General features: G+C 41.2%; 1 protein-coding gene across 1 annotated transcript in view; it reads left to right on the top strand.

Annotated features, from left to right (window-relative positions):
- The window catches only part of tbck (TBC1 domain containing kinase), a 163,749-nt gene that overhangs the window by 57,383 nt on the left and 91,240 nt on the right, over nt 1–15,126 (top strand). Inside the window, exons 16-19 of the mRNA XM_067994439.1 lie at nt 4,016–4,078; nt 6,170–6,296; nt 8,130–8,180; nt 9,021–9,104. Of these exons, the coding sequence (XP_067850540.1) occupies nt 4,016–4,078; nt 6,170–6,296; nt 8,130–8,180; nt 9,021–9,104 (325 nt within the window). The remainder of the gene's footprint in view (nt 1–4,015; nt 4,079–6,169; nt 6,297–8,129; nt 8,181–9,020; nt 9,105–15,126) is intronic.

A 15,126-nucleotide genomic window follows, 5' to 3' on the forward strand; every position in this document is an offset into this window, starting at 1 on the left:
CTAGTTCATGACCCTTCCAACAATGGGAACAGTTTCTCTTTATTTATTTTATCTAAACCCTTCATGATTTTGAACACTTCTATCAAATCTCTTCGCTGCTCTATCTCATTGTTTTAAAGTTGTTTGTATAGATGTCACAGTGACATCAAGGCACTCTTTTCCGCTTCCCTCCAATTCACAGATGCACTTTTATTCCCTCTCCTTCCCTCCCCTCAGTGTGCTTACCAAATAAAGCATCAAGAAAGTTCTGTGGTTTGATTTCTCAATCCACAAAATGCATAGATAAAAGAAACGCATATTTTGACTCAACCTATAATTTGTTTTAAACAGAATGCAATAATTATCTTCGATTCTAAATTGTTTAGACCAAGGAAATTAAACACCAAGTGACAAACTATAAAGCAAAACAGAGGTTCTACTGACCTCACAGAACAATACACTATTAATTAGACACGATACATAGCAGGATATTAATGGTTTAGGAGACACTGTGTCCCATTAAAGTCAGACAGTAGGAATGCAGTGGCTTCTATGCAATGACATCTGTTATTGTGGCTGTCCTTCCTGGGCCCTTTTCCCACATTCTTATCCATACACACACCCACTCGAGTTGTAAAATCTAACTGTCAGTTTTTCATTGCTTTTTTCCAATATTAATATTGCTGTAGTAGAAAATGAACCCAATCACAAAGACACACAATTTAAGGCCCTTTATTGCTGAAGTCGACTCCAGACTTATGCTGCTCATGTTCTCATTTCTGCAAATCCAACCAACAGCTAACATCTCTTTTCTTTGGTAGCAACATTCTTAGTCCTACAGACGTTGTTGGCTTCTCTCTCTCCTCTGATATCAAATGAAATGCTTTTTTTTGTCAATTGAGAAACCTGGGTGAATGGTCAAGGCCCACAGAGCTGGACATCACCACTAATGAAAAGACTTGGAGAGAAAATGAGGTAAACTGGGAAGTAGTGGTTCGGTTACGCCAAGCTTGAGATTTAAGAGACCGTCGATTATAGAAGGAAGAGAAAACTGGACATGAGTTTTGAGGTACTGGGTAAGAATGAGAGTAGGAGACGGTATGATAAGTACGAACATACAGTTGCGATGCCTTATGCATCATGACCAAGATGCCACTTACCCCTTTAGTGCCATGTAACCTCCTGGGAGAGGCAAAAAACCAGATAAACCATTTTCAAGGTCAATTAGGGAAAAAAAATTTGGAAAACTTCTCTCTGATCCCTCTAGGCAATTGAAGCTACTCCACAGACCATGCTGGCCATGACTGGCATTACCTAGTACCTACCTCTTGTATGACATGATCTCCGCCCCACGTCTTCTGATGACTTTTGCTTTCACACCAGTGAAGGTACATGTAGATTGCCATATTTGGAACTTAGGAGAAGCTTAAGGATGCTACGTTATATTTAGAGCTGTAAACAAAGCCTGATTGTTTGGTCATCGATTGAAGCTGCTCCCTCCCTCCCATTTTTGGCCTGCCTTGCAGCAGACGGTTGTGCTTTTAACAGTTTTTTTTATTCGTTCATGGGATGTGGGCGTCGCTGGCGAGGCAGGCATTTATTGCCCATCCCTAATTGTCCTTGAGAAGGTGGTGGTGAGCTGCCGCCTTGAACCGCTGCAGTCCAGTTAAAGTTGGGCTCCCTCTGGTCTCCTCCTGTTATGTCTGAAGCTGTGGAAGGTAATCCAATACCAACACCTGAAACAATTTAGATCAGTGATGTTCACTGCTGGTTGGTAACTAGTTTAAATTTGAATCAGGTTATGAACTGGGGAGATGTTTTCTTTTCCAGTTCAATATGTGTTTTAACATTTCAGTGAATTTTAGAAACCATGGTATGCTTTTAGTTTTAACACAGTGTACCAATTGAGTTGAGAAAAATCACTTATGTATTTGTAATGGTCTTTGAAACTAGTGTATGCCACACTGAAATTTAGGGAGAAACTTTACATGGTGAATGTGTTGAGAAGATAGTTTGAGTTGTGCTATACATTCTCAGCCAGTTGATAGTGTAGATCCATGTGTTTGATTGTGATGCTTTTGGTACATTAAGTTTAGAATAAATGATGGAATCAAACATTTTGTGGTTTTTTTTCCTTCTGTTCCATTGCATTGCCTAATTAGCATCGAGTTTTAATAACTGGTTCCAGCAAGTGCTAAAGGACTGGACAATGACAGTGAATAGTATGGTCTTCTGATAGACCAATGGGTTGAGTTTACATTTCGTGTACTTCATGTGATACTTTACCTCAGTCTTTGGATGTGCTGAACATTTTGAAAATGATATATTTTATGTTCTCAGCGTCCCACCATAGTCCATTTAAATTATTTTATACACCAATATAATTCTCTACCCTCCTCAAAACAATCTGTTTTAATGAGATGTGGGAGTTCCGTAAAGCAACCAAGGGTAAGATGTTTTTTGTTAAATTAACCCTTAAGGAAAAGCAAACACTATATTTAAAAAAGGAGGGAGAGAAAAAACAGGGAATTACAGACCAGTTAGCCTAACGTCGGTAGTGGGGAAAATGCTAGCGTCTATTATAAAAGATGTGATAACAGAACACTTGGAAGGCATTAATGGGATTGGACAAAGTCAGCATGGGTTTATGAAAGGGAAATCATGCTTAACAAATCTACTGGAGTTTTTTGAGGATGTAACTAGTAGAATAGATAGGGGAGAACCAGTGGATGTGGTGTACTTGGATTTTCAGAAGGCTTTTGATAAGGTCCCACATGAGGTTAGTGTGCAAAATTAAAGCACATGGGATTGGAGGGAATATACTGGCATGGATTGAGAATTGGTTGACAGACAGGAAACAGAGAGTAGGAATAAACGGGCCTTTTTCCGGGTGGCAGGCAGTGACTAGTGGGGTACCGCAGGGATCAGTGCTTGGGCCCCAGCTATTCACAATATATATCAATGATTTGGATGAGGGAACTAAATGTCACCTTTCCAAGTTTGCAGATGACACTAAGCTGGAGTGGAATGTGAGCTGTGAGGAGGATGCAAAGAGGCTCCAATGTGATTTAGACAAGTTGTATGAGTGGGCAAGAACATGGCAGATGCAGTATAACATGGATAAATGTGAGGTTATCCACTTTGGTTGTAAAAACAGAAAGGCAGATTGTTATCTGAATGGTGATAGATTGGGAAAAGGGGAGGTGCAATGAGACCTGGATGTCCTTGTACACCAGTCGCTGAAAGCGAGCATTCAGGTGCAGCAAGCAGTTAGGAAGGTGAATGGTATGTTGGCCTTCATTGCAAGAGGATTTGAGTACAGGAGCAGGTATGTCTTGGTGAGACCACATCTGGAGTATTGTGTGCAGTTTTGGTCTCCTTATCTGAGGAAGGATGTCCTTGCCATGGAGGGAGTGCAACGAAGGTTTACCAGACTGATTCTTGGGATGGCAAGACTGACGTATGAGGAGAGATTGGGTCGACTATATTCGCTAGAGTTTAGAAGAATGAGAGGTAATCTCGTCGAAACATATAAAATTCTAACAGGACTAGATAGACTAGATGCAGGGAGGATGTTCCCGATGGCTGGGGAGTCCAGAGCCAGGGGTCACAGTCTCAGGATTCGGGGTATGCCATTTAGAACCGAGATGAGGAGAAATTTCTTCACTCAGAGGGTGGTGAACCTGTGGAATTCTCTACCACAGAAGGCAGTGGAGGCCAAGTCATTAGATGTATTCAAGAAGGAGATAGATATGTTTCTTAATGCTAAAGGGATCAAGGGATATGGGGAAAAAGTGGGAACAGGGTACTGAGTTAGATGATGAGCCATGATCATTTTGAATGGCGGAGCAGGCCTGAAGGGCCGAATGGCCTACTCTTGCTCCTATTTTCTATGTTTCTATGCTCCTTGCTAAAATCAAAGGCTGTTTGAAAGGTTAAGTCTTCCTTGGACATTATTAGGTGTTGTGAATTTCATATATGTATTAATTACTTAAACAGACATCATTTGACTTAATTATTTAAATCCACATTTTAGGGAGACATTCAAGCAAAATATGATGCGATTGACAAGGACACACCAATACCGACCGATCGCCAGGTAAAGGAGATATACTGAAGGAGACCTTCCATACTGCTGTCTAATCAGTGCTAGCGCAGTTTGTGCAAATGTTCAATACTTCGCCATGTGTATTTAGTGAAATTATAGTTAACGTGCACTGTGCACTTTATGCAGTGTTTTAACACCATCTGTGACTAAGTTAGAAGGTAATCTTGCATTCATTTAAACGGTAATTTCTGAATATAAAGACAGCAGCCTAATAGGAGCTTTTTAATATACTATATTGTCGAAACACAGTTGTTCTAAATTGGCTGCTCCAGTGGCATCATCCGTAGACATGGGATCAGCTTCCACATGTACACCAACGACATCCAGCTCCACCTCCCCACCATCTCTTTCAACCCCTCCACTGCCTCTGTGTTGTCAGACTGCTTGTCCGACATCCAGTCTTGGATGAGCCTCAATTTCCTCCAGTTAAACATTGGGAAGACTGAAGCCATCGTGTTTGGCACCTGCCATAAATTCCAAACCATCGCCACCGATTCCATCTCCCTCCCTAGCCATCGTCTCAGGCTGAACCGGATTGTTTACAATATCGACCTATTCAACCTTAAGTTGAGCTTCCGAGTCCATATACTCTGTCGCAAAATCCGTCTACTTCCACTTCCGTAACATCAGCCGCCTCCGCCCCTGCCTCAGTCCGTCTGCTGCTGAAACCCTTATTCAACCAACATCACCAAAAACAGATTATCTGGTCATTCATCTTGTTGTTTATGGGATCTTGCTATGTGAAAACTGGCTGCCATGTTTGCAAAAATAACAAAAGACTGTGAAATGCTTTGGGACATCTTGAGGGCATGAAAGGTGCTATATAAATACAAGTTCTTCCTTTCTGTATCGCACAAGTGATTAATTTATGTTATGGTGCTAGATTATTCCTTTGAATATAATTTCCATTAAATAATTTTCATGAAGGTTGTAACATATTACATTTTAATTACTATAATTAATTTATCTTCGAAAACTTATTCAGAGAATGTTCACAGTATAAATATTCTAAACCCACATCAAACAAAAATAGATGGATCAGCAGTGTCTCTGGCTGTGGTTTTTTTAAACTATTTAACCCAATTCACTATTGATCCTAATATGAACAGCATAAGTTATGAAGACCTATGGGACAGGATTTGTATTTCCCTTATAGTATAGACCATAAGAGCTTGTGAATTATCAGTTCAATCCACTTATGGGATATAAATCATATATCTTGAGGGGAGGGAGGCTTTTATAATGCATACTGTACTTCCCTACACTGAATTATTACTCTTACCCGTGAAATAACATTTGCTATGAATGGCCCCCTTTGACCCATTAACGAGCTTCAGTGACAAGCCTTTTATTTCCGGCTGTGCCTTAGATTCAGGCTGTAACAAGTGTCCTCGCCATGTCACTGTGCAGCAACAGAGGTAAAATCCATTGTAATCTAAATATTCTGAGAAATTGCAGCAGCTTTTATGAAGTTAATTAGGTTCTGAATTCCTTGACAGCTGTGGCTCGGTTGGTAGCACTCTCGCCTCTGAGTCAGAAGGTTGTGGGTTCAAGTCCCACTCCAAAGACTTCAGCGCAAAATCTAGGCTGACAGTCCAGTGCAGTACTAAGGGAGTGCTGTACTGTCTGAGGTGCTGTCTTTCGGATGAGAGTTTAAACCAAGGCCTGCCCTCTCAGGTGAATGTAAAAGATCCCAAGGCACTATTTCAAAGACGAGCAGGGGAGTTCTCCCTGGTGTCCTGGCCAATATTTATCCCTCAACTAACGTAATTAAGACAGATTATCTGGTCATTATCACATTGCTGTTTGTGGGAGCTTGCTGTGCGCAAATTGGCCGCCTCATTTCCTACATTACAAGAGTGACTTCAAAAAGTACTTAATTGGTTGTAAAGCGCTTTGGGACATCCTATGGTTGTGAAAGGCGCTATATAAATGCAAGTCTTTCTTCCTTCCTTTCTTGTACCTAGCAACAGCCCTCTTTTGTACATCCTTTCCTGTGGCAGAGCCCTGGATTGGGTATTTGTTCTAGGCTTGCTGCTTCTGTTCAATCAGTTTCGATTTCAATGGCTGATTTCCTTTCAGATTGAGGTGGATATTCCGCGCTGCCATCAGTATGACGAGCTGCTGTCATCGCCAGAGGGTCATGGAAAGTTCAGGCGTGTATTAAAGGCTTGGGTGGTCTCCCATCAAGATCTGGTGTACTGGCAAGGTGAGTTTAACTGCTCCAGTCGAGGAAAGATGGTAACGGTGTTACTTAGAACGTCATCAAGTCCGCTTCACTGTGTTGCTTATTTAAATTGAGTTATACAAAGATAAAGTTTCCCCCATTTATTTCTGAAGGAGCCAGCTTGCGCCTATAATATCCTCACCTTATCACCTGGTTGACAACTGACCCCCATTCATACATAGTAAGGAAATTTGGAATCAGCACTCCTCTCCACACATGGAGAAAGTAAACTAACACTCCGGGGTGATGTATAATATATATTTATTGGAAACCCTACTTAGAAAAAGAATTAGGTTCCATACTACTGTTGACATGAGAATTGAATAATTGTCAATTTTTCTGTTGCCTTGTCTATAGATTCTCCGCCCCCCCCCCCCCAGATAATTGGCACCCTGAAACAAACCAGGTAACAATTCCTCATAATCGACCCCAGTTATTTTCTTGAGTATGTTTAGTTAATGCTTGATATCTTCTCGGCATATTGGAATAATGCTGCTCCCGAGCAGGAAAAAAATCTCTTCATGGAGAAAAAATGCATTGCAGTTTTGCTTTGACAGTTACTAAAAGTCTCTCTACACTGAATGGTGAGGAGTAGAAGGCTGAGTTGGGATGTTGTGATGTTTACCACAGTGTCATAATCTTAAATCGTTAATCACTATACTTGTGGTAAGTCAACCTGAGCAAGTTGAGGCAGCTCAGTTTGGGGATTCTTCGACTAGAACTAGAAATAATTGGCTCTCACAGAAAAGCGAATGAAATTCCACAATTTCAGCTTCACTGATCTATTGTGAATTGTTTCTTAAATAACTATCCCCAAAAATCCTCATTCGTGTTAGTTTTAGCCTTAAAACCTTTCATGAATTAACAGCCATTCCTATAAAAAGTGACAGCACAAATCAGTACGGTCATAAAAAAGACATGGAATCCTTGGTTTTGCATGTAGAGATATCGATTAGGAAAACAATAATGTTGAACTTGTGCAACACCTTAGGCTGCAGTTTGGGTATTGTGTACAGTTTTGGCATCCTATTTATAGGAAATATATGAAAGCAATGGAAAAGGTGCAGTGTAGATTCAGCAACAGCAACTTTCATTTATATAATGCCTTCAATGTAGAAACATCCCAAATCGCTTGACAAATAGGCCTAATGAAAACAGACGTTGAACCAGGAAGGGAGAGATTAGGGGAGGTGACTGAAAGTTAGGTCAAAGAGATGAGTTTTGAGGAGATTTTTAAAGGTGGAGTGAGGTTTGCGGGGGGTGTGGGAGTTCCAAAGGGTAGCACGAAGGGGATTGAAGGCGATGCCACCAGTGGTAAGGGGTAGAAAGAGCGGGATGCACAGAAAACGGAAGTCAGAGGAACGAAGCATTTGGAACAGAATTGCAGACATAGGGTGGGAAAAGGCCATGGAGGGATTTATAGTTGAGGAATTTGTGACCCATCCAACACTGGCCGTTGGACTAGCAGTTTGATAGCATGGAGGTAGTCAAGGGATCAAATAGTGGAATGGGAGCGCTGTACCTGTGGATGATGTCACTGAGGGGCAGCATGTAGATAAGGAAAAAGAGGGAGGTTGGGGCAGATCTTTGGGATCACTGGATGTTACCAGGAGTGAAAATTTAAAGTTATGAAGAAAGACTTAAGAAATTAGGGGGGGTTTCCACTAGATCTAAGAAGGTTAAGGTATGATCTGACCAGTGTTGCACAGCTTCAAATTGTCTCCCCTATACACCAGTAATCTATGTAGTTAATAACTAGGATTTAGACTACTAACTATGCTCTTAGCTCATCCTGTCAATATATTTCTGCCCTAGGCTTGGACTCCTTGTGTGCACCATTCTTGTATCTGAATTTCAACAACGAAGGTAAGTGCAGTCAGTTTGTGATAAATGTCCACGGTTGAGAGGCTTTAGCTATGAGGAGAGTCTAGAGAAACAGGGGCTCTTCTCATTACAACAAAGAAGGTTTAAAGGAGATCTGACAGATTATGAAGGGTTTGAAATTAGTGGGAAAACTCTTTTCATCTGGTCAGTAACTTAGCATAAAAATTTAATCACCAAAAGCACAAAGGGAGAAGTTAGGAGAATTTCTTTTTACGCAGAGGGTTGTTAGAACATGGAACTTATCAGAAGCAGTTGTGGAAGCAGAATCCATAACAGCTTTTAATAGGGGAGTGGATAAATATTTGCAAAATAAACATTTTAAGTGGTATGGGGAAAGGGCAGGGGAATGGGGCTAAGTGGATAGATCTTTCAGAGACAAGTGGGCTGTATGGCTGCCTTCAGCGCTGTAAAATTCTTTTGCAAGGCAGATAACTTTCTCCAACAATTATTGCGATTCAAAGAAACAGAAAAATTCAATTGATTGAAAAGCTCAGCCTCAGAGACTGCTGCGTTACCGATTTCAGCTCTGAGGAGGCATCAAGGGGAAGCCAGGGTACCTCTCCATGGGAAGGGAGGGAGAACTGAGGGTAGAGCTACCTACACTAGTCTAGGATGTGTACCAAAAACTAGTAGCTGAACTGCTTTGGCAGGTCAAGATGTAGGTTTTCCGTCCACAGTCTTGATTCAGGATGGTACATGGCGCAGGGAGACCAGTAGAAAGGGGAAGAAAAGGGTATATAAATAACTTGAAGGAATTTCTCTCATGCGGGGGGAATCACAAATAATACTGACTATGCTCATTTTTCCTTCTGTATGTTGCAGCCTTGGCCTATGCGTGCATGTCTGCTTTTATTCCCAAATACCTGTACAACTTCTTTCTGAAAGACAATTCTCACGTTATACAAGGTAAGTCACAATGTTCCTTTATGCAACTTGTTTGCATGTATCGCATGAAAGAGCTAGTAAAATGAGTTTGTATGAGCCAACGAGCGCGATGGTTAAATGTGCTTCTGTAGCATATTTCTCTGGTAATTTGCCAGCAGGAAAAGAGAATAATATTGTTGAGCATGTTTTATCAATCGTGTGATACCGTATAACTGCAGGTCCTGTATTGCTCTCTCCTTTATTACTTTCTGCTGCCCCTGCCTCACTTGTCATTAAACGATGAATTAAAAAGCAAAGTTAAATATGATGCAGTACATCTGTTAAAGAATGGCACATATCTGTCATCAAGTCTAAAGCAGTAATTCAATATCGTGCTTCTTTCAAGTGAATGCTTCACTCCTGTGCTTTGTATCATCCAAACTACTTAATTGAATTATTGCCTTGTAACAGTCTGTTACTCTTTAAATTAAAACAGCTGTTCTAGAATGAATTCCATGGTATTGTCTAACAATGTTTTGTCATTCAATTCACCAGAGGGAGGGGGAGAAGATCAAATGGCCCATTTCGACCCACACTGACTCGCAATTGTTTTTTTTTAAATAAACCCCACAAGTGCGTAGACAAGGAGAATTTCTACTTTTAGTGCATCCTCAGTGTTACGCCAAAAGATTCCCTTATCTATTAGGCGCGAGGATCCTCGGCCCTGAAATTCCACAGGAGGGAGACATGGGGAACCCCCCAAAAAAGAAAGCAGAGACGCGACAAAACTGGGTTACGCCTCATTTCGAATGGATTTTGTAGGGTACCACCCCAACTTCCGCCAGAGTTTCAGCAGGTGACCCGGGCAACCCTACAGAATTTCAGGGCCCCTCTCTTGTTCTTCCCTCCCTAATGTTGGTAATTGGAAGAGGGGGAAGAGGAATATACCCAATTTCCTTAAAGCCTCTGGGCTACCTTGTAGCACAAAAGAGGCTCTTCTTGCTCCCTGGCCTTTTCTTTTCCCAGATATTTTAGTCACACTTCGCAACTTGTAGGATGTTTTTTGGATGGGATTTGGCTTGGTGTTTTAGGTTGGCATTTGGCTTGGGGTTTTGGGATGGGAATGTGGTTTTCTGTAAAATGAACAAATCAGGTAATTTTGGTTTCTTGGAAGTCTTGTACAGCACTGCTGCATTTCCCCAACAGTACTTTTAATCTCACTTATTTTCTGCCCTCCTCCTCCTGCAGACGTGGACTCCTTGCTGCAGTGCAGTTATATGACAGTAGTCACCCTCCAATAACTCTCCTAAGTGGCCATTATTTCTGTGTGGCCTTTAATATTGAGTGTTGTTGGGCTGTTGAACTGTGGCGGGAGATCACAGCTGAGCCCAATGCTGTCCTCACCCGAGCCTGTACAGAATCGCACCTTCAGCAGGCATCGCTACATAGTGAACTCCTATCGAAATTGGCATTTTCCTGGGCTGTAAGGCTTCGTTCTTCACTGAGCCAGCAACAGAGCCAGGTGGTGCTGTGTAATATCAGGACGTGCTCATTAAAACGGGCAGTTAAGATCTATATTTTGGACTCACACAGTCTACATCTCGGGTGGTCTGAGTACAAAGCCCGAATTAATCCACATACTCATTACAATCATTCATCTGCAATAGAATGCAGTAATCCCTGCACAGGCCACGTAACAGCTCAGTTCCGTGAGTTAGTGAGCTCATTTCATGCTCCTTAAACTAATACAGATTTGGAGAATTTAAAGGGGTTGGAAGGGTTATAGGACTGAGTGACGAGGTCATGTTATTTCTGGTTGTAGACAGTGTTAGGATTTCCAAAGAATCTGCAGAGAAAGGTGTGTGGACCAGCCCCTTATAAATAAGGGTTTAGTGCAGCCAACCAATCCTTTTTCGTCTGAGAAACAGTCTTTGGTTCTTTTGTGTTTCCTCTTGATTTAATTATCTTTATCACTTTCAGAGTCCATGCTGTTTCAGAATCTGAACAAATTATATACTTTTTAAAATAATAAAGGACGAAGTTGTCAAAAGACTCGGGTTGCTAAAAAGTGTACTGCAACAGCCATCAAGCAGTAACTTACATTGTCCAGTACATGGCGCTGCCGACACACAGCAACCTGAAGGAGCGTGAAATGAGACTCGTTAGCTCACAGCTTAGCTCAGTCGCAGAAATACATCATGGTATGGTGTATGAACCGGTGGTTTAATCCTTCTGATGGTTAAGTATCCCATACAGCCTATTTATGCCACACAAATTGCTTTTCCACATTGCCTGAATGAAATCGAGTGAAATCAATCTCCACGTATTTGTAATTCTTTCATTGCTCTACTGCTCTGTACCACAGGGTAAACCTAGTCCTGCAGTACATTTCATGTGCAGCCTTCAAGGTCGCATATACTAGCCCGGGACTGACTGTTGCAGTCGCTGGAACATCTAATATATTAAGTAATATACTGGAAATAAGCTGTGCAAGGAAGCCTTGCCTGCAGATCTCTCGGTGCTGCAGCTATTACTCCATAATTGGTTGACTGGTAACATTTTTGTCCGGGGCGTGGAGAGGAAATGATGGGGTCTTGTCAGGCCCTAGCTTGATTACTAAATAAGAGCTTTAGGAACTGGTTGAGTCTGCTGTCTGGGTGATGTGGAACCTTTGAAAAGATTTGAACTTTCATGTCATATGTGCAGTGTTCACATCAGTTTTTCTGGACCTTTTGAATGCTGTCTTAAATATTGACGTTCGAACTACATTGAATATTGATTTCTACTTTGATTAATGCTCAAGTGCAGACTTGAGTGTGTGTAGCCACCCATCAATTTCATTACAGCTAAGCAATAAATGGCACAGTATGTATTTTACCAAGATCAAGGTTCCATATAATGATCTCTTTGAAGCTAGTGGGTACATATAATAGTCAGTTATTACTGTTTAGTCACACCTTGAAAGGTATTACATTTCAGTTCAATATTTTTCTTGCAGTTTTAACTGTTTATGAAGCCCTGTGCTACATGTCCTAAAATCGATTATTTCCTGTGCTCGGCTAGTTTAAAAGCGCCAAAATTGACAACTTTCAAATGTTTATTCCTGTAATTTACTACACTAAGGAAAGCTTAATCTTAAACCTCTCTTTCCCCCCACCCCTTTCCCCAAGTGAAGTATGAGGGTAAAATTTTAGAGACGCCTCTCCCAGGGAAGGGTCTCAATCAACGGGAGCACAGTTCAAAGGATCGGGCTCAGACCTCGGTGGGAGCCGAGTCTCTGAAACTTTACCCCCGTGGTTTTTGTAGGAGGGGATATTGTGCATTTTGAGAGCTTTCAGCTAATTAATTCATGAAGACAAGCCATAATCAAACAGGGTCATGAACAAATTCCCCAATATGGGATTACCCAGGAGAAAAGAGAACCACTGCAAAATATGGTAGGACATTTCCACCTAAAAGAGTTTTTGATGGGTTTTGAAGTGAGTTTATTTTTCTAAATGAAACGTTAATGACGTCCCAGCTTTTTCAACAATGCTTAATGTTATTTCAATTCTTTAATAAGACACTGTTTTAAAAAAAATAAGCTCCTGTATTTATCGGAGTTGAATTCTTCAGCTGGGAGTTATGCACCTTAACTCTGTGTCAACTCAAACGAATTACAAAGAGACAAAATTTTTCACCTCATTCCAGGTGGAATGGCTGCATTTTTCCATTCAGTGATGCAGCATCCCAAGTATGTGGTAATAGTGTGGTCTTGTTCTTTGTGTTGAATTTTTTTTCCCTTTCCTATATGGTGGGTATTGTGTCATGTAATGTTTAACTCTTTCCAGCCAAAGATATTTGTGTTGCTTTCTTTTGCTGGAATAGGCTGCCTCTTGTCTGTCAGTTTTACAAGGGTGGTGGAAACCTAGACCCCTCTTGTCCCAAAAAGCTGTTGAAGCTGGGAGCTAATTGAAAATTTCAAAACTGAGATTGATAGATTTACATTAGGCATGTTGTTTACGGAACCAAGGTGGGTAGATTGAGTTAAGATACAGATCAGCCATGATCCAATTGAATGGCAGAACAGGCTCGAGGGGCTAAATAGCCTACTCCTGTCCCTATGTTCCTACCAATGGTCACATTGACAATAGTTTAACTGAATACACTATTTTATCAGATTGAGCTAGTTAGGTTATGGAGGAACTGGGGATCTAAGTATAAGTTACAAAAGCATAGAACTAGGTTAGATGCCAAGGGGTAGTACTTTTCCACAGAAAGTTGTCGGACTTTGGGATAAGTTCCCGACTCGTCTAGTGAGTGCGGATTTGTTGAAAGCATTCATTTTTAAAAAAAAACTTGTATTCATATAGCGCCTTTCACAACCTCAAGACATCCCAAAGTGCTTTACAGCCAATGAAGTACTTTTGAAGTGTAGTCACTGCATTTAGCCCCTCGAGCCTGTTCCGCCATTCAACGAGATCATGATTGATCTGTGACCTAACTCCGTATACCCGCCTTAGCTACATATCCCTTAATACCCTTGGTTAACAAAAATCTACCAACCTCAGATTTAAAATTAACAATTGAGCGAGCATCAACTGCTGTTTGCAGAAGAGCGTTCCGAACTTCTACTGCCCTTTGCATGTAGGAGTGTTTCCTATCTTCACTCCTGCAAGTCCTGGCTCTAATTTTTAGGCTATGTCCCGTAGTCCTAGTATTCAAGTATAGGAGACCTCCAAAAACAAGTACAAATGCATCATCAGCCAGAAGCAATAACCTAGCAACTAACCTATAAATCCTGCATGGTCCCTTTAAACAGCGCTGGTGGGGATCCTCCAGTCCGTCTACGACATGTTCAGCTGTTTGTGGTTAAGTTGGCTGGAATGTTGAGTGCCAAAATGATATCTATCCCTTTAAATCAGCGTTGCACACTGATCTAACGCACATTCTTCTTACTTTACATGGTACCGGCATTCGTTATCTGCGTGTGCTCAAACGCCTTTACCAACATGGCATCCAGCGCACCTCACGCTAGAAGCATGCACGCATATTCAGTGTGCCGTTTTGGGAACTTCGGAGGCCGCGTAGCGCCTAAAAAAAAAAACGGGCGCTAAATGGCCCAATTTATAGCCTGTTGGATTACTAGTCCAGTAACATAACGACTATACTACTGTACCCCTAATGTTTGTACGTATGCTCAACCTACATAAGGGAAACTGTCCTGGGCCTAATAGGCCTCAAATATCGCTGAAGAATCTGAGATCTTTTCAATCAGATTTGTCCTGCATGGCTGCAGTCGTTTCAGATCTTTCAGTGGAAAGATATTCCTGCAGAGGGGGTTGCTTCAGGGCTATCTGGAAGGGAATATCTGCTTTACGCATTCCCTTTGTGTTGCACAAATGTTGATAAAATAAATTGATGCTGGAATGTCAGATACAGCACAACCGTTGAGATCACAGGATGGGATTGAGATCAAAAGCAAAATGGGACCTTATCAGTTTTGCGCCCGTATTGCACCAAGTGGATTGGAATTAATTGAGACATTTAAAAATGTGATGTGTAAGATAATGTATTGCTAGGAATGTGGAACAAGCCACCAATGCATCAAGTAGCTCACATATTTTCTGAACCTAATAACCCTGGAAACCCATTCTCGTATATGTTTCAAGCGTCTTGTCAAATGTAGAATCGTAGAATTTCACAGCACGAACGGGGGCCATTCAGCCCATCGCACCTGTGCCAGCTATCTGAAAGAACTATCAACTGAATTCCATTACCCTGTGCTTTCCCCATACATTTTTAATGTTTTTTCTTTTTCAAATATCCTTTTTAAAACCTATTAGAAATTCTGCTTCAGTCACTGTTTCCGATAGGGCATTGTATTTCTTAATTACCCTCAACGTAAAAATAATTCTCCTAACGTCTCCCTTCATTCTTTTTGAGGGCGTTCTTAAAAATTGTGCCCTTTAGTTAGACTCACCGACCAGTGGAAATAGTTTTTCTCTATGTACCTCACTAAAATCCTTTATAATTTTGAAAACCTGTGTCAAATTTCCTCTCGACCTTCTCTGTTCTGGTGAAA

Source organism: Heptranchias perlo, chromosome 1 (assembly GCF_035084215.1).
Source record: "Heptranchias perlo isolate sHepPer1 chromosome 1, sHepPer1.hap1, whole genome shotgun sequence".
NCBI classification, from domain to species: Eukaryota; Metazoa; Chordata; class Chondrichthyes; order Hexanchiformes; family Hexanchidae; genus Heptranchias; species Heptranchias perlo.